We start from the raw sequence: 20266 nt of genomic DNA on the forward strand, positions 1-20266 counted from the left end.
GCCAGCTGAAGTAGCCAGACCATTAATTATAAACCCATTTTGTTATTGATGCCCATTCCGAAGCTGTTTCTGACTTTATCATAATTTCTTAATGACCTGCGTGTGCGTGTGTGTGTGAGTGAGAGAGTCTTGGGATAAAACTGATCTTATCTAGCTTAAGACAAAACACTGGGCTCTAACTGGAGAGATTGTCATGGCAACAGAGAGAGAGAGAGAGAGAGAGAGAGAGAGAGAGAGAGAGAGAGAGAGAGAGAGAGAGAGAGAGAGAGAGAGAGAGAGAGAGAGAGAGAGAGAGAGAGAGAGAGAGAGAGAGAGAGAGAGAGAGAGAGGTAGAGGGGGTTTCAGACTAGGGGTAAAGAGAAACCAGGCTATAGGTAACAGAGACCAGTCTATAGGTGTTAAATAGTGCTAGAAGCTAGTGTGCACTATATATTTTAAGGGTTTTAGTTTCAGGGTGGCAGGTAGCCTAGTGGTTAAAGTGTTGGGCCAGTAACCGAAAGGTCGCTGGTTTGAATAACCAAGACGACAATGTGAAACATCTTTTGATGTGCCCTTGAGCAAGGCATTTAACCCTAATTTGTTCCAGGGAGGCCGTACTACTATGGCAATAGAATAGAATAGAATAATAGTGAAGGCATCAAAACTACTAAATAAAACACATGGAATCATGTAGCAACCAAAAAAGTGTTAAACAAATCAAAATACATTTGAGATTCTTCAAATAGCCACCCTTTGCCTTAATGGCAGCTTTGCACACTCTTAGCATTCTCTCAACCATCTTCACCTGGAATGCTTTTCCAACAGTCTTCAACAGTGAACTGCAATTTCTGAGGCTGGTAACTCTAATTTAATTTTACTAGGCAAGTCAGTTAAGAACAAATTCTTATTCTCAATGACAGCCTAGGAACAGTGGGTTAACTGCCTGTTCAGGGGCAGAACAACAGAGGCCTGTACCTTGTCAGCTCGGGGATTTGAACTTGCAACCTTCCGGTTACTAGTCCAACGCTCTAACCACTAGGTTACCCTGCCGCCCCAATGAACGTATCCTCTGCAGCAGAGGTAACTCTGGGTCTTCCATTCCTGTAGCGGTCCTCATGAGAGCCAGTTTCATCATAGCGCTTGATGGTTTTTGCGACTGCACTTGAAGAACTGTTCCGTATTGACGGACCTTCATGTCTTAAAATAATGATGGACTGTAGTTTCTCTTTGCTTATTTGAGCTGTTCTTGCCATAATATGGACTTGGTCTTTTACCAAATAGGGCTATCTTCTGTATACCCACCCTACCTTGTCACAACACAACTGATTGGCTCAAACGCATTAAGAAGGAAAGAAATTCCACAAATTAACTTTTAATTAGGCACACCTGTTAATTAAGCACACCTGTTTTAATTAGGCACACCTGTTAATTGAAATTAATTCCAGGTGACTACCTCATGAAGATTGCCAAGAGTGTGCAAAGCTGTAATTAAGGCAAAGGGTAGCTATTTGAAGAATCTCAAATAGAAAATCTATTTTCATTTTTTGGTTACTACACAATTCCATATGTGTTATTTGATAGTTTTGTAGAAAACAGTAAAAATAAAGACAAATCCTTGAATGAGTAGGTGTTCTAAAACTTTTGACCGGTAGTGTATATATCTTTTTTTTAAGAGTCGATTTGCTTGGCTACCCATCCACATCGCTCCGGCTAACTGATGTTTCGTCTCCACGATGAGTCTGGATTTGCCGCCCTCTCCAACAATTTCTAGAATGTGAACACAGTCTTACCATTCTGATTGGTCCCAGAAACCGATGGGTTGGGCCTCCCTTCATGAAGATTCCATCAACTTTGATACTCTGATTAGTTAGATATATTAGAGACCATCCAATCACTGATGAATTTGTTTTACACAATGCCCCTCATTTTGAAGTCAAACAAACGACTTCTAGGATGACTTTTTCAGACTGAGTGTATGTAGCTATCAAGAGAGCAGTGGAAATACATTCAGGGTGAATCGTCAGGCAACTAGGCTCTATGGTGTACGTGTTAAGGGATATAAGTGTAAAGGGTTTAGGGTGTAACTTGGCTCTATGGTGTACGTGTTAAGGGATATAAGTGTAAAGGGTTTAGGGTGTAACTAGGCTCTATGGTGTACGTGTTAAGGGATATAAGTGTAAAGGGTTTAGGGTGTAACTTGGCTCTATGTACCAGACTGAAGGTTAATATCTGGAGTCTGCATGTATTAGCATACATTAGCATCACAGGCGGCTGGTGGCACATTAGTTGGGGAGGACAGGCTCATTGTAATGGCTGGAATGGAATAAATGGAATGGTATCGAACACATGGTTTCCTTGTGTTTGATACCATTCCATTCAGTCATTATTATAAGCCGTCCTCCCCTCACTAGCCTCCTGTGGTTAGCATACATTCTAGAGCTCGACATCCATTTGTATGTGTGGCCGAGTGGCTCAACAAATGCGTGTGCTAGTATGTACACATGGTGTAAGTACGACGTGTAGACTTGTGTGTATATGCAGTATGTGTGCTCATTCATGTGTGTGCTCAGGCTGGAAGGAGCTGATAGAATAAGTGCATGGTTAGCTGAAATGAGGTGCAGCGTGTTATCTCCACGACTACAGGACTACTACTGTGGATTTAGATACACCAGCATATGTCTCTCTCTCTCGCTCTCTCGCCCTCTCAGGTAGTGTTGTCAGCCTGCTGTTTCTCTATCCGCCATTTTGATTCAGTACAGCTGTCCCTGATAATGTACTGTTCACTCAATCACCCTCTCTCACAAACACACGCACGCACACACGCACACAGCTGTAGCCCTATTGCACAGGGTTACCATGGAAATGGCAAATGACTATGTGAGAGGCTGAGAAGGAGAGAAAAGAGCCACCACATCAGCTGCAGTGGGTGTGTGTGTTTGTGTATGTGTGTGTACGTGTGTGATAGAATCGTGAACTGGCCCACAGATCGATGTCGAGATGTTTTATGTCCTGCTGTCTGATCTAATGACATGACTGTAAATAAGAGCCAAAATGGCAGAATGGTTGCCTGAAATCGAATGGCGTGACTGTAAATTAGATCTAGAATGGTGGTGGAAGGGTGGGTGATTTCTTCATTGTGAGAAATTGTCTCCTCTCACACTCAGCCCTGTCATTTGTGTGTGCGTGCGTGTTTCCTGCTCATTCTCGCTCTCCCTCCACGGTAAAGACTCGCTGCAGGCTCTGAGTTGGTAATAGCTTTCCTGACTCAAATACACCAATATTTACACACACACACACTCGGTGAGGGAGGTAATTATACCCAAAACACGGTCACACCCATGATGACATGCTGGCAAAGACCTTTCTGTTCCCACTTACATCCTGGCACACATACTGGCATACAATTGATTCTATTATGCTAAATTATATTCTATATAAGAATGTTAAATTAAATTATATTCTATATAAGAATGTTAAATTAAATTATATTCGATATAAGAATGTTAAATGATATTCTATGTAAGAATGTTAAATGATATTCTTATCGCTACATTTTATTGTATTGTGTTACATTGGAGATCGTTACATTCTATTGTAGTCAGTGGTGACGTGTAGAGGATGCTGCCAGTGCCAGAGGCTCAGGGGGTTGCCTTAGATACTGCTGGAAGGAGGACAGGAGAGGAGGGAGGTGTGAGAGATAACAGAGAGAGTGATAAAGGAAGTGGGGAAGGATGACTCGGAGAGGGGAATTGGTGTGAAAGAAAGATAGATAATGTTGCCTCACTCATCTCTTCCCGGTGTGTCTGTGTGTGGTTGTGTGTGCATGTGTGTCTGCCTGCATGTGTGTGTATGTGTATGATATACAATGAGATAGTCTAGTGTCCTTGAGAGTCAGTAAAGGTGGACATGGTAAGTAGCTATATTGGCTTGAAGCTGTCTGAGCTGTGGTTGGCTGTTCTGGTTGTCTGCGCTACTGGGCTGGCATGGCTAGTTGCTGATAGGTGCTTAAGAACACATCACTTCAAACGACACAGCATTCCTCTGTTAACAAGATAACGGATTTCATTTTTTATTTATTACATTTTTGATTTATCCTTTATTTAACTAGGAAAGTCTGTTAATTAAGAAAAAAATCTTATTTTCAATGGCGGTCTACCCCGGCCAAACCCTCCCCTAACCCGGAAGACGCTGGGCCAATTGTGCACTGCCCTATGGGAATCACAAACACGGCCGGTTGTGATACAGCCTGGGATCGAACCAGGGTCTGCAGTGATGCCTCTAGCACTGTGATGCAGTGCCTTAGACCGCTGCACCACTCGGGAGGCCAAATGACTATTGAATGCATACTGACTGCTGAATTCATCAGAAAGTGAAGTATCACGACAGATCCATATGGTTCAATGTCAACTCACTCATGAACGATGCAGTCAACTCATTCCAGACTACTGGATGAGCAACCAAAGAATTAGATATAGAAATGCCTCCGGTTATTAGGTTTCCGTTTTTCACTAACATTGCTGTTCACACATTCAAAATGGGGCTCTTGATATCATATTATAAATATTATTACACATTAAAAACAAACATGGAATGTTTTCTGTTTCTCTTTCTCCCCACTTCTCTCCCAATCCTCCCTACCTCCCTCCCTCCCTCCCTCCCTCCAGCCCGTGAGGACTACTTAGCAACATTTAAGGGATCAGAGTATTTCTGCTATGACCTGTCTCCCAGCCCCATCCAGTCCTCCAGCGATGAGATCACCCTGAGCTTTAAGACCCTGCAGAGGAACGGCCTGATGCTCCACACAGGAAAGTCGGCTGACTACGTCAACCTGGCCTTAAAGAACGGAGCCGTGTCACTGGTCATCAACCTGGGGTCCGGGGCTTTCGAGGCCCTGGTGGAGCCGGTTAACGGGAAGTTTAACGATAACGCATGGCACGATGTCAAGGTCACGCGCAACCTGAGACAGGTAACCTGGCAACAGCAGGGGAGGGGGATGTGGGAAGGAAGGGGGAGAGGGGAAGGGAGAGGGGGTTATAGAGAAAGGGATAAAGAGGGTGAGAGGGAAAGACAGGCTGAGAGAAAGAGGTGTGTGTGAGAGAGAGAGAGAGAGAGAGAGAGAGAGAGAGAGAGAGAGAGAGAGAGAGAGAGAGAGAGAGAGAGAGAGAGAGAGAGAGAGAGAGAGAATGAAAGAGGGCATATCTTTGCTAAACTCACTGTATGTATGTACAGTATGTATGCGTGTGTGTGTGTGTGTGTGTGTGTGTGTGTGTGTGTGTGTGTGTGTGTGTGTGTGTGTGTGTGTGTGTGTGTGTGTGTGTGTGTGTGTGTGTGTGTGTGTGTGTGTGTGTGTGTGTGTGTGTGTGTGTGTGTGTGTGTGTGTGTGTGTGTGCACTTGCGTGTGTCATTAGCGTCAAGGCTGGGGGTACAATGGTGCTGCTAACTGTAGTCTTCTGCTGTTTGCCTGTGTGTGTGTACCAACTACTAACTACTAACTGTACTTACTAACCTGCTAGTAATACTAACTAACCTCCATCCATGGAATGTGTCATACTACTAACCTGTTGCCTTCTCCACTCCTCTCTAACCTCCACTGGCCTTCTACCTTTCTTTTCTTTTCTGGAAGTTGTTCTGTTCACACTTTTTGCTTTCCTTTCTCCCCGTCTCCCACAAAGCACTCAGGCATTGGACACGCTATGGTAAACAAACTCCATTGTTCGGTAGATACCATTCTAATTGTTTCTTAGTTTGGGTTTGTCTATTTTCTTTTTCTGAGCCGTAGAACAACTAAAACTATACTAGGACAGGATGACGGCGGTTGGTACTCTACGCTTATCACTCCCCTCCGAGCCACATTATTTTTTTCTACCTTTCCTTTGACCTTTGTCCAACATTCACCCCATCTCCCTGTGGTTGATATGTAGGCGTGTCCTGATTGGCTCATCCCTCACTTGCACGCGACTGGCCGCTCCCCATGCATGGTACAACTTCGTGGCTCTCTGATTGGTCCATTAGACACAGAGAAAGGCCAACCCCCCCCCCCCCCCCCACTGTTTTAAAATCCTAATCTCTTTCCATTCCTCCTCTGTGTGCTGTCCATCCTGCTGTTGTCATTCGTTTTCCCGTTCCTGTCTTCCTCCTGCTGTTGACTGCATGCTGAGAGAGGAGGCTGCATGTGTGTGGAATGACATGACTAACACATCTAACGCTCTGCGTGTCCGTGTGTGAGTCAGTATGTGTGTCACATCATTCAGACCTGCTGATCTGACTAACTCCCCACTCCACACACTCACATACGCACCCACAATCTAACCCATCACCCCTACCCGCTCACACACTGTAACCCCCAACACCATCATCACTACTAACATCTTGTTTATCACTAAACTCAACACAACTAACCGCAATGACACCATTTACTAACACACTACAAACTACTATTCTACTAACCTGGAACTGACTACTAACTACTAGCTAACACTAACAGCTGCACGCTAACTAACACACTAACCACTGTGGCTGTTGAGCCTCTGTTGAGGCCTTACTAACACTTGCCTGATTTACCTGGTTAGCTACTGATGCTAATGCTATATAGTCAGGGTAATCCTTGTTAGCTACTAATACTAGTGCTATATAGTCAGGGTAGTCCTGGTTAGCTACTGATGCAAATGCTATATATTCAGGGCAATCCTTGTTAGTTACTGATGCTAGTGCTATATGGTCAGGGTAGTCCTGGTTAGCTACTGATGTTAATGCTACCTATAGCGACGGTAATCCTGGCTAGATACTAATGCTAATGCTAGCTATAGCCTGAGCTAGCTACAGTACACATGTTACTCTAAAACTACCCAGTGGGTTAGCCATTGTTGCTAATCAACAACAAGCTTGTTTGCGTTTTATAGAACCAATGTTCATCATTTGGTTGTACTCATGGCAGATCATTTACAATTGGTTGTGGCAAAAAGGTCAAGAGGTGTTGTGGATTCACTGACAAAGAAGACTGAGTGCTGCTTCTCTTTAGCATCAACGTTGCCATAAGAAGTTAAAACTCGACACATATCTTATTACTGCTTGAACTGGAGCCTGAAAATGATTGAAAATAACATATGTTGGGTGACTAGATTCCCTAATGCACAATGGGGGACATTGATTTGGGGCAAATTCCGCCATCCCGTTGAGCTCAATCCACCCACTAGGGTTGGATGGTATCCAGATTTTCATACCGTCATTCAGTTTCTGTATCATATCTATTTTTGCTATTTGCTATTACCATAAGTGCACACACGACACAAACTTTTTTTTATAGAGTATTTGCTATTACCATAAGTGCACACACTATACACACTTTTTTATTTACAATTTAGTGCAACGGGGATCTTGATCCAGGAGTGGATTGAATGCCTCTAATCTGGGTACCAGTCTTTTTAGCTAACATTCCACTCCTTGCCACTCCATGTCATTGCCAAAGATACTGGCCTTTCAGCAATCTCAACGTATATATGTAGCTGGATTAACGACGGAGTTGCTCTTTGGTTGTTTGAAATAACATGAATATTTTCCATGACAGCATCCCGAGCCTCGAAAATGTAAATACAAATTATAACAAAATAAAAAAACAAACATTTAGCTGTTAGCTAGGCAAGTTGTTGTATTTAGAAGCTTAAAATCAAAGCAAATAGGTTTTGTGGTTGTAATTTCAGTAGCCTATATATTTAGTTTGAGGATTTAGACTTGAGCGAGCTACTTTTGACAGACTAGTTTCATCTGGACAAACAGAAAACGGTTGCTTAGCAGCCGTGTTCCATGGAGAATAAAGTGACCAATATTTGGATAATCATTGTGATTGGAGGATAGCTGTGAGAGCTATCAATTAGGATTAGGATCAACTCCTCTATTCTCCTCGAGCTCATTAATGAATGTTCATATTTGAAAATTGCAGAAAGGCCAGTCTCTTTGGAAATGGCAAGGAGTGGAATGTTCGCTAAAGAGACTGGTAGTCAGGCTAGAATGTCTCTGCTGTAACCAAGAAGCTTGTTCTTGATATCTAGCCACTTAGCTAGCAAGTTAGCAAACCAAAAGCAAAGCTGGATACCTGAGCTGAACATAATTTATTTGACACATCTTAGTTTTCTTAAAGGTATACTTATAGTTTTAAGCACCAGTGTAGCACACACTCCCGCAGCCACGTCAAGGCTGGGGTACCCGCAACGGTATTGAAAATCGTACTGTCGTTATTTCAAATTACCCTGGTATATGGTATAAAGGGTTGTTGCTTAAGCCCAACACCTACTCTCTTGCCTTGTGCTCATGGTGATATTTAGGCAGAACAGCAGAGAAGTCATGCTTTTTGCGTTGTTCAGAGTGGAGATACAGAATTGAGGCAATGAATCTACAAGAAACACTTCCCCCAATTCGTCAACCCACCATTGTCTGTGGATGAAATGGGGAGTTCCACATTTCCTCCATGCAATGCAAGAAATATAAATTGCCTATTAGTCAGCTAATTTTAACAAGGGGGCAAGCAATGCTAAGCTAATACCATAGATGGCAAAATAATGACCATAGATAGCTACCATGTAACTAAATATTGGAACTGACTGTTAAGATGCAAAATAAAGGAAATAAATGTATGGGTGAAGATCACCCCCAGGGCAGAATTTATATGCATAGCATCTTGTCCATGATGCCCTGAGGGCAAATGACTTCAAGCACAAATGAGTAAAATGCTTTTAGGGCAGTTTTATGTAATAATCAAGTCCAGGACTTGGAGCTTGACTCGGACTTGGCCATTGTTGACTTGAACTTGGACCCAAGTTCAAAGACTTGTGACTTTGTCAGGTAAAGTCCCTCCCTATTATTACATGTATTTCCAGTACAACATCTTAGCTACAACAGCAAATGTTAGGTAGCTACAGTATTAGCAAAATATTTTAAATTATAAACTTATCTTGAAAGTTTTTTGGACCGCAGCCTCTAGCACTAACAAGGGAATTGTAACTCGACTACAGCTTGAGTATAAAGGACACAGACTTGGACTCAGATTTGCATTTGTTCTACCTCTATGACAGATCTGCCCTGAGAACGGAATTGGTTCCATAAAACTCTAACGAGCCCAAACCACCTCATGACACAGACAGGAAACATGTCCAAACACCGCTAAACCAATGACATCACAGAATAAACACAGTTAGACCAATCAAATCACACAAACCAAACACAGCTAGACCAATGAAATAACAGACCAGTCCCAAACAACTGACCAACCAATACAATCCAGCTGACCAACCAATCCACTGACCAACCAACCACAGCCAAGACCAGACCACCTCCCCAGACCCTACCAAGCCAGAAAGGGGCAGACCAATTCGGCTGGCTAGCGCGTAGCGCTGCATTTGGTGTGAGTATAGCGTGTCCTTTCCCTGTGCTTTGTTGCATAGGTGACCATCTCTGTGGACGGCATTCTGACCACTACGGGCTACACCCAGGAAGACTACACCATGTTGGGCTCAGACGATTTCTTCTACGTGGGAGGAAGTCCCAGTACTGCCGACCTCCCTGGATCTCCTGTTAGCAACAACTTCATGGGTTGCCTCAAAGAGGTGGGGAGCACACACATGCACACTAACACACTTGTACACATCTACACAGCATACACATGAATACACACATCTACATATGCAAATATCCTTCATATACAGAGCTAGGCCGACAGGCTTATCTACACACTCATGATCTCATACTGTATACAGTAGTAAGGGACAGAGAGATACACACACACACACACACATTTGGCAGAGGCACACACACACCATCCTCCCTTGTGCAGGCTGCAGCATCAGAGAGAATCAGCGATGAGTGTTGCTGAGGGAGCAGATGCAGCGCTAAGCGCTAACATGCTAATTAGCTCTGCCACCTAGACCCTATCCGCTCTGCTCCAAAAAAGGGCCAACAGCGCACACACACATGCACACATAAACACGGACATATGCACAAAAATGCATGTGCACAAACACAAATAAACAGACACATAAAAACTCACAAACAAACTGACAGATGATGTGCCAACAGAGTGATATCAGTATTATTAGTGTGTGTGTGTGTGTGTGTGTGTGTGTGTGTGTGTGTGTGTGTGTGTGTGTGTGTGTGTGTGTGTGTGTGTGTGTGTGTGTGTGTGTGTGTGTGTGTGTGTGTGTGTGTGTGTGTGTGTGTGTGTGTGTGTGTGTGTGTGTGAGGGGTTCGTTCTTCTATTGTGGGGACCTAAAATCCCCACAGTTCACCACAACAATAGTAAAACAAGGACAATGCTCCCTAGTGAGGACATTTCCCACATCCTCATGAGGAGAAAGGCTATTTTAAGCTCAGGGGTTAGGTTTAGGGTTAGCATTAGGGTTATGGTTAGAATTAGGGCAAGGGTAAGGGGTTAGGGTTAGGAGTTAAGATTAGGGTTAGAAGAGGATAGAAGAACATAACGCGTGCGTGTGGTTGATTGGAACCGATAGTGTTGTAGGCAGGCTGCTGTCAGAGACACATTTACATATCTAATTTGATCATATGCTAATCCATGGGAAATAATTAAGATGTACGACTGAACACACTCGCATGACTGATCATCAGCCCTGTACAACATTTCATGCACACCAACACCCAAACCCATGCACATACACACACATATATACACATAAACACATTCTTTCTCTACCTCTCTCACACACACACACACACACACACACACACACACACACACACACACACACACACACACACACACACACACACACACACACACACACACACACACACACACACACACACACACACACACACATATATAAAAGGGTATTTCAGTGATGCGTTTAGCTGAGTTTACAGACAAAGGTCTGATGTATGAAAGCAGAATGTTTGTGTGTGTGAGTGACATTGCAGCCATGAAAATGCTGCTCACACACTTGGAGACAAAGATGGAGAGAGAAAGCAGTTCTATATTGAACCCTAATGAACTGAAGCCTTTTGCACTGCACCTCATAAGTTCTTCCTCGTCTCCTCTCCTCGTCTCCTCTCTTTTATCTAGACTGGTATGACAACACAAGTTTGGAGGAAGCAACATGACAGAGCTACCTGAGGTTTCGCTTCTTCTGTCCAGCTAGCTCTGAACATTGTGACTGAAGGAGAAGAGACAAGGAGAGGGATATACCAGACTATTGATTGCTCTCTTCTCTTAACTTCTTACCCATGACCCTTGCCCTGACCCCTCAACCCTGACCTCTAGGTGGTGTATAAGAACAATGATGTACGGTTGGAGCTGTCTCGGCTGGCTAAGCAGGGAGATGCTAAGATGAAGGTAAGACGCCGTAGTTTCTTATTCACTGGTCTCAAATCACATCCTAAACCTTCAGTAGTCTATTGCTGCACAGCTCTATTCCTCGCTGTTTCACTTTATTTTATTGTGTCTATTTGATGTAAAAATGTGTTGCACTTTAAATGCACTTCCCCATCCATCAGGTGAGCGGTATGGTGGCGTTTAAGTGTGAGAGTGTGGCGACCCTCGATCCTGTGACCTTTGACACCCCAGAGTCGTTTGTGGCATTAAGCAAGTGGAGCGCCAAGAAGGCGGGGTCAATCTCCTTTGACTTCAGAACGACAGAACCCAACGGACTGATGCTCTTCAGCCACGGGAAACCACGACAGCAGCAGCGCAAAGACCCCCGCACACCCCCCACCCTAAAGGTAAGGACACACACACACATTAAGCTCGCACCGACCCTCGCACACACACACACACACACACACACATTCATATTATATTGATGTTTATACTTTTTGTTGGTGTTGATGTTCATGTTGTACTGTTTTTTTTCTATTGTTGCCGTTACTGTTGCAGGTGGATTTCTTTGCCATCGAGATGCTGGATGGTCACCTGTATTTGCTGCTGGACATGGGCTCAGGAACCACCAAGACCAAGGCCATCGACAGGAAGGTCAATGATGGGGAGTGGTACCATGTCGACTTCCAGAGGGACGGGCGCTCAGGTATCTGATTGATTGATTGATGACTGACTGATTTTATGTAACCAGGTCTAGGTGCCGTTTATTATGTTTTGTGTTATATTTATTTCATCCCTATACTGTGTCTACCTGTACTTACACTATATATAGAAAAGTATGTGGACACCCCTTCAAAATGTGTTGTTTCGGGCTATTTCAGCCACACCCGTTGCTGACAGGTGTATAAAAATCGAGCACACAGCCACGCGATCTCCATAGACAAACATTGGCAAACTGTGACTTTCAACGTGGATCACAAGATGCAACCTTTCCAACAAGACAGTTTGTCAAACTTCTGCCCTGCTGGAGCTGCCCCGGTCAACTGTGCTGTTATTGTGAAGTGGAAACATCTAGGATCAACAGCGGCTCAACTGCAAAGTGGTAGGCCGCACAAGCTAACAGTAATGGCACCGGTAGAGTGCTGATTCGTGCATTGCTTAAGAAAATTCCTCGGTTGCAACACTCACTACCGAGTTCCAAACTGCCTCTGGAAGCAACATCAGCACAATAACTGTTTTTCGGGAGATTCGTGAAATAGGTATCCATTGCCTAGCAGCCGCACACAAGCCTAAGATCACCATGCACAATACCAAACGTCGGCTGGAGGGGTGTAAAGCTCGCCGCCATTGGACTCTGGAGCAGTGGAAAAGCGTTCTCTGGAGTGATGAATCACGCTTCACCATCTGGCAGTCCGACGGACGAATCTGGGTTTGGTGGATGTCAGGAGAACGCTACCTGCCCCAATGCATAGTGCCAACTGTAAAGTTTGGTGGAGAAGGAATAATGGTCTGGGGCTGTTTTTTATGGTTTGGGATAGTTCCAGTGAAGGGAAATCTTACTGCATACAATGACATTCTAGATGATTCTGTGCTTCCAACTTTGTGGCAACAGTTTAGGGAAGGCCCTTTCCTATTTCAGCATGACAATGCCTCCGTGCACAAATCGAAGTGCACAGAGCCCTGACCTCAACTCCATTGAACACCTTTGGGATGAATTGGAACGCCGACTGTGAGCCAGGTCTAATCGCCCGACATCAGTGCCCGACCTCACTAATGCTCGTGGCTGAATGGAAGCAAGTCCCCGGAGCAATGTTCCAACATCTAGTGGAAAGCCTTCCCCAGAAGAGCGGAGGCTGTTATAGCAGCAAATGGGGGGGACCAACTCCATATTAATACCCATGATTTTGGAATGAGATGTTTATGTAGTGTACCTGTTTAGCACTCGGTTTGTCCTCATTGATTATATTTTGCTGCCAAGTGATTGTGTGGGTGGGAATTAGTCTGCCTGGGAACAATACACCATTTTTAACCCTATCTTACTCTTTTTGTTTATGACAATGACAAGAAGAGAAGGACAATAAATGGACTAAACGTATTCTTAGATTTCTCTCTTTTATTCGATTGTGTGTTGGAATTATCCCCAGGTCACTACCCAGCAAGCACATTTCATGGCTTGTTGTGGGAACATACGTTTTTTTGTGTCTTGATTTGTTCTGGGAACGAATCCATAAACTTCCTGACCGGTAAATCCGTTTTTTAAACGTTCTGAGAACAGAAGTGAACATTTACCCTGTTCTGGGAACATTCATTTTTAGGCTGCAGGGAGGTTCTGAGAACGTTTTACTCTGGTTCCTTGAACGTTTTCCTGGGAGGTTTTATTAACTCCATGAGAATGGAAATGATAGGCTAGTTGGAGGTTTTTCAATAACTTCCTTAAAACGTTCACTGAATGTTTCAATAAGATTTGCAATAAAGCTGCTAACTCCAAGCACAGATAGGACACATATAAATTCATTTCCTTAGGCATTAATCATGCAAACACATTTCTTTTTTACTTTGATACGGCATCAGTGAGATTCAAACCAATAATCTTCTGTTCTTTATAAATGGAATTTCGTCCACTGCGCCACCAGGATGGAGCTAGCATGCCGTGTTTTTTTTTTTTACGCATACAAAGCTTTTCATTTTATTCTATTCCAACAGACCCCATTTCAAAGGAAACAAGCACTCATTAAGATCAGTTGGGGACAATTCTCTGAAATGTTCTCGTGGTTTTTATGGAATGTTTTCTTGAACATTCTCCGAACAATTTGAGAATGTGACATTTCATAGAGCCAGGAGGAAACCTGTAGGAAACATGCTGACGTACTGAAATTCCCACAAAAGAACATTTAGTTTCGTAACGTTCTCGGGAACAATTCGAGAACATTCCCAATGTCAAACCAGTCCAACATTTGAAATGAAATATATATATATATGTACATCGCTACCTCATTTACCCCGTACCCCTGCACATCGACTGGGATGTAATGCAATACTCATTATTGTTATTCACTGTGTATTTATTCCCTGTGTCACTATTTCTATTATTTTTATTTCAATGATCTTTAACTCTGCGTTGTTGAAAAAGGACCCATGAGTAAAGCATTTCACTGTTAGTCTACATCTGTTCCCAGGAAGTTGTGGGAAGGTTGTATGCAAAATAATCGTTGGACAACCACGCTCTCACCAAGCTCCAAGAAACATATGGTTCTCAGAACGTTATGTGCTATCTGGGTAGTAAGTGGCATCATAACCTTCTTGGTATTTTCCATTACACAAGGCAAGTAAATTAAGAACAATTCCTTTATTTACAATGACGGTCTGGCGAGGGGCAGAGGGGAAAGGTCTCTTAACATTTACATTTGAGCCATTTACCAGACTCTCAACTTTACAGTCAGTGCACCCTAATCATTGACCACCCTTCACCCTAACCTGCTTGCGTGTGTGTGTGCGTGTGTGTGTAGGTACTATCTCAGTGAACTCACAGCGTACAGCGTACACAGCTCCAGGGGACAGTGAGATTCTAGACCTGGATGATACTTTGTACCTAGGAGGATTACCAGAGGATCGCCAAGGACTCATCTTCCCTACTGAGGTGTGTGTGTGTGTGTGTGTGTGTGTGTGTGTGTGTGTGTGTGTGTGTGTGTGTGTGTGTGTGTGTGTGTGTGTGTGTGTGTGTGTGTGTGTGTGTGTGTGTGTGTGTGTGTGTGTGTGTGTGTGTGTGTGTGTGTGTGTGTGTGTGTGTGTGTGTGTGTATGTTCGCATACTTGAGTGTATCGTGTGTGTAATCTGTCTGTCTCTCCTCCTCTCTGTAGGTGTGGACAGCGTTATTGAACTACGGCTATGTCGGCTGCGTCAGAGACCTGTTTGTGGACGGTCAGAGTAAGGACATCCGTCGTCTGGCTGAGGTTCAGAGGGCTGTAGGGGTTAAGCCCTCTTGCTCCAGAGAGCCTCCTAAACAGTGTCTGTCCAACCCCTGCCAACACAGCGCCACCTGCAGGTACTACTGTACTACTTCATCGCCACTTACTCAAGTCAAGTCTACTGTCTACTGTACTATTTTGACGTCTGCCTGACTGTTTCTAAAGGACTACCTTCACTTTTAACTGAGTTTTAGGCAGAAAGAAGATATTATCTAGACATATTTACCGAATGTATAAAAAAAAAATGATAACAGCATTTTTGTTGTAGTCACATACACCAGATAGGTGCAGTGAAATGTGTTGTTTTACATGGTAGTATGCGACCCTGGAGCAAATGAGGGTAATTAGGGTTAAGTGCCTTGCTCAACAGATTTTACACCTTGTCGGCTCAAGTATTCGAACCAGCGACCTTTTGCTTACTGGCCCAACCACTACCTGCTGCCCCGTTGTCAATAAAGCACCTTGAATTTATATATTTAATTTAGCAGACGGTTTTATCCATTTCGACTTACAGTCATGTGTGCATATATTTTACGTATGGATGGCCCTGGAAATCAAAACAACCCTGGCGGTGAAAGTGCCATGCTCGTCCAACTCGACCAATAGGACCTTTCGCTAATCCCCCGCCCCAGAATTTTGGCCAACCAATCGCAGCGCTCCATTGGATAACAACTGTCGCTAACCAAGCTCTAGTACAGCGCCTAGGACAAGCTTTAGTGAAGGGTGAATTGAGGAATTCCAGTGTATGTAGTCTATAGTCGGATCTACTCTGGCATGACCCTTGACTTGACACTTGACCTTTAACCCTAACCTCTTACCTCTGCAGGGAGGGCTGGAACAGATACGTGTGTGACTGCTCTGGGACCGGATACCTGGGACGGGCCTGTGAGAGAGGTGAGCGGATGGGGAGAGACGGAGGGATGGAGAGAGGGGGAAGGAGGTGGTGTTATTTAGTCTCTGGTTTATGAAAGCATTGTCTACTGTATAGTTACTTCCCCTGAACAGCCACACTGAACCAAGAAAACATATAAAAAGAGACAGACCGAGAGAGATGGAAGAAGGTAGATTGAGTGAGTGATGGAAGTGAATCCCTTAGAGATTTATGGGAAAGATGAAGAGAGAGAGAGACAGATGGAGAAAAGAAAGATGACTCAGAGAGGGAGGAGAGCGAGCATGTTGTCATGGTGAAGCAGCTGATTCTGTTACCATGGTAATTCATTTTCTTGCCAATGTCTAACAAACACACACACCTCAGATCTGAGAGAGAGAGAGAGAGAGAGAGAGAGAGAGAGAGAGAGAGAGAGAGAGAGAGAGAGAGAGAGAGAGAGAGAGAGAGAGAGAGAGAGAGAGAGAGAGAGAGAGAGAGAGAGAGAGACTCAGTAACTGGTGGTTCAGTGGATTAAAGGATGGACAGATGGAGAAACAGATGGAGAGAGAGATTTGCCATGTTTACTCCTACCTGCGGGTTCTACCTCTTTCTTTCTCTCTATACCTCTCGCGCTCTCTCTCCATCTCCCTCATCTCTCTCTCTATCTCTTTGTCCCCAATATTCTCTCAGATCTGTTTGTTTCTTCAGTTTTATTCCAGAGCAGTCGTCACAAGGACACGTTCAGACATATTGCCTTCATTATCATCTGTCCTTCTCCATCTCCCTCTTTCTACCCCCCTCCTCAGTCAGGTGCTCTGCTGAAGTGCCATTTTAGCATTTCAATTAGTCAGCTGTTTAGAAATTACTCAGGTGTGTGTGGTATGTGCACTCGTATGTGTTAGTTAGTTATGTTATCGTGATGTAACAGGCTAACCTCCAGTTAATGAGGATTCATTTGCATTTTAGCCAAAAGCTTTTCTCCCGCTCTTCCACTCTCTTCCTCCCTCGCCTTCTCCCCATCTCTCCTTTGCTCTATCCTTCCTCGCTTTACTGAACCCTCCTCTGTTCCCTCTGAAATTCACTCCCTTATTCACATTCACACACACACACAAACACACACTGAGCTCATTAGTATTCATGAGGCCTCTCTCTTCCTGTTCTCTGGTTTTCGCCTCCAACGGTCTTCCATGGAAACAGAGATAGGAGGAGAGAGAGAGGACTTAGAGAGAGATGAACGAAGGATCAGAGAAAGGTAGAGACAGAGAAAAAGGATAGAACCATCTCTCTCTCAGCCGTCTCATGTAAAATAAGCAGCTTTAAATTTGATTTATTTTCTGGCATTTAAATCAAACTGGAGACACTGGCTTGATTTGGTGTCATCTGGACTGGTCTGGGCTGGTCTGGACTTGTCTTTTCTTGTCACTGGCAGATATTCATGTCTTCTTTTGCTTCCTTCCCTCCTCTAGATGCGACCATCCTGTCCTATGATGGTAGTAAGTTTATGAAGGTCCAGTTGCCCGTAGCGATGCACACCGAGGCGGAGGACGTGTCGCTACGGTTTCGCTCCCAGCGGGCCTACGGTGTTCTCATGGCAACAACATCACGGAACTCAGCCGACACGCTCCGACTGGAGCTGGATGGGGGCCGTGTCCGTCTCACTGTCAACCTAGGTACCAACACACAGACATACTGTCAACCTAGGTACCAACACACAGACATACTGTCAACCTAGGTACCAACACACAGACATACTGTCAACCTAGGTACCAACACACAGACATACTGTCAACCTAGGTACCAACACACAGACATACTGTCAACCTAGGTACAAACACACAGACATACTGTCAACCTAGGTACCAACACACAGACATACTGTCATCCTAGGTACAAACACAGACATACTGTCAACCTAGGTACAAACACACAGACATACTGTCAACCTAGGTACAAACACACAGACATACTGTCAACCTAGGTACAAACACACAGACATACTGTCAACCTAGGTACAAACACACAGACATACTGTCAACCTAGGTACAAACACACAGACATACTGTCAACCTAGGTACAAACACACAGACATACTGTCAACCTAGGTACAAACACACAGACATACTGTCAACCTAGGTACAAACACACAGACATACTGTCAACCTAGGTACAAACACACAGACATACTGTCAACCTAGGTACAAACACACATACACTATCAACCTAGGTACACACACACATACTGTCAACCTAGGTACACACACACATACACTGTCAACCTAGGTACACACACATATACACTGTCAACCTAAGTACACACACACATACTGTCAACCTAGGTACACACACACATACTGTCAACCTAGGTACACACACACATACACTGTCAACCTAGGTACACACACACATACACTGTCAACCTAGGTACAAACACGCATACACTGTCAGCCTAGATACAAACACACCTACACTGTCAACCTAGGTACACACACACATACACTGTCAACCTAGGTACACACACACATACTGCCAACCTAGGTACACACACACATACTGCCAACCTAGGTACAAACACACATACACTGTCAACCTAGGTACAAACACACCTACACTGTCAACCTAGGTACAAACACACCTACACTGTCAACCTAGGTACAAACACACCTATACCGTCAACCTAGGTACACACTAACCCATACTGTCAACCTCGGTAAACACATACACACACTTTTAATCAAAGCACATACACACATATTGTTAGCCTAGATGCACACAGACACTGTCAACCTAAGTACACACACATAATCTGAGAATAGGGTGCACACATACATTTACACCTAAATCTGATATTACACATACACAAACACTCACATCCACACTATTGTGCTGTACTGTACTGTACTGTACTGTACTGTCTGTCTGTCTGTCTGTCTGTCTGTCTGTCTGTCTGTCTGTCTGTCTGTCTGTCTGTCTGTCTGTCTGTCTGTCTGTCTGTCTGTGTATTGTTGAACAGAGGGTTGGTCCTCACGGTCCGAGGCTGCGTTCCCTGCTCACTCCCAGATGACCACTGCACCCCTAAGATCACACACACACACACACACACACACACACACACACACACACACACACACACACACACACACACACACACACACACACACACACACACACACACACACACACACACACACACACACATGCAGGGGTGTGTGTTGGTCTCTGGCTGTAGCATCTGCGTCTCTGCTGTGGTTGACGACACCCAACACACTGAGGTATTATGGGAACCATGACCTCTGACCTCCCATGAGCCTCTGCTCCACCAGGGGCGGGATTTGGTACTCTGTTGCTAGGTGATGGAAATATGGGGCCACGCCGACCTCAGTGTCCTGATGTTATGGATGTCATGGTCACTGAGGCCATCACTCTGACCAGAGTAGCCAATGACACACCGTTTATACTGAAACCTCTCACTCTCCCTCAGCCAATTACAGAGCAAGCCAATTCAGAGATCAACTAATCTTATCTGCTGGATTCACTGTCCTGTTATGCCATTTGCTTAGAGCAGATTGCAGAACGCCATATCCTCTGCTCTGATTGGCCCGTAACCCCCTCCCAGCTTACCCCCAGGAGATGGGGAGAGTGTGTGTTCTCAGTGAGGTGTGTAGCGTGTGTTGGTGTGTTTGTCCCCAGCGCGTGGTATTCTGTGTTTGTGCAGCGTTAACCCTCTGCTCTGCTCTCCCTCCAGACTGTATCAGGATTAACTGTACTGCCAGTAAGTCACGCCCCATCTCACACTACCTCTCAGTACGTGTGTGTTTGTGAGCGTGTGTGTGTTAGTGAGCGCGTGTGTTTGAATGTGTGTGTGTGTTCGTGGATGTACGACTGTATGCTTCTTCTAGAGTCCAGGGTGACTAAGGCAGCCATTTTAGAGAAAAGGCAAGAGAGAAGAGCGAGAAAGGAAAGGGGGGGGGGGTGTTAGTGAAGGAGGCAAGAGGGAACAGGAAAAATAGGTACAGAGGGAAGACAGAGGAGAGCCAAGGGAAAAGAGAGAGTGAGAGACAGAGATGTACCGAGGAGTGTGAAGGTGTGGAGTTCCATCACGGGGATTGACTGAAAGCTTCTTAGGGCTTCTGGGTAATT

General features: G+C 44.4%; 1 protein-coding gene across 31 annotated transcripts in view; it reads left to right on the forward strand.

Moving 5' to 3' along the window:
* Positions 1-20266, forward strand: part of LOC124040046 (neurexin-1a-like) — a 77262-nt gene that overhangs the window by 21853 nt on the left and 35143 nt on the right. For 8 of the 31 annotated variants that reach the window (XM_046356777.1, XM_046356783.1, XM_046356784.1 and 5 more), the window contains 11 exons: positions 4644-4945; positions 5652-5675; positions 9414-9575; positions 11243-11314; positions 11476-11700; positions 11855-12002; positions 14803-14933; positions 15154-15338; positions 16088-16155; positions 17596-17799; positions 19872-19898. In XM_046356777.1, coding sequence (XP_046212733.1) covers positions 4644-4945; positions 5652-5675; positions 9414-9575; positions 11243-11314; positions 11476-11700; positions 11855-12002; positions 14803-14933; positions 15154-15338; positions 16088-16155; positions 17596-17799; positions 19872-19898 — 1548 coding nt within the window. Of the gene's footprint in view, positions 1-4643; positions 4946-5651; positions 5697-9413; positions 9576-11242; positions 11315-11475; positions 11701-11854; positions 12003-14802; positions 14934-15153; positions 15339-16087; positions 16156-17595; positions 17800-19871; positions 19899-20266 lie in introns of all 31 variants that reach the window. The other 23 variants (XM_046356775.1, XM_046356778.1, XM_046356780.1 and 20 more) reach the window with 5 other exon arrangements.

Source organism: Oncorhynchus gorbuscha, linkage group LG07, assembly GCF_021184085.1.
Source record: "Oncorhynchus gorbuscha isolate QuinsamMale2020 ecotype Even-year linkage group LG07, OgorEven_v1.0, whole genome shotgun sequence".
In the NCBI taxonomy this organism is placed as follows: domain Eukaryota; kingdom Metazoa; phylum Chordata; class Actinopteri; order Salmoniformes; family Salmonidae; genus Oncorhynchus; species Oncorhynchus gorbuscha.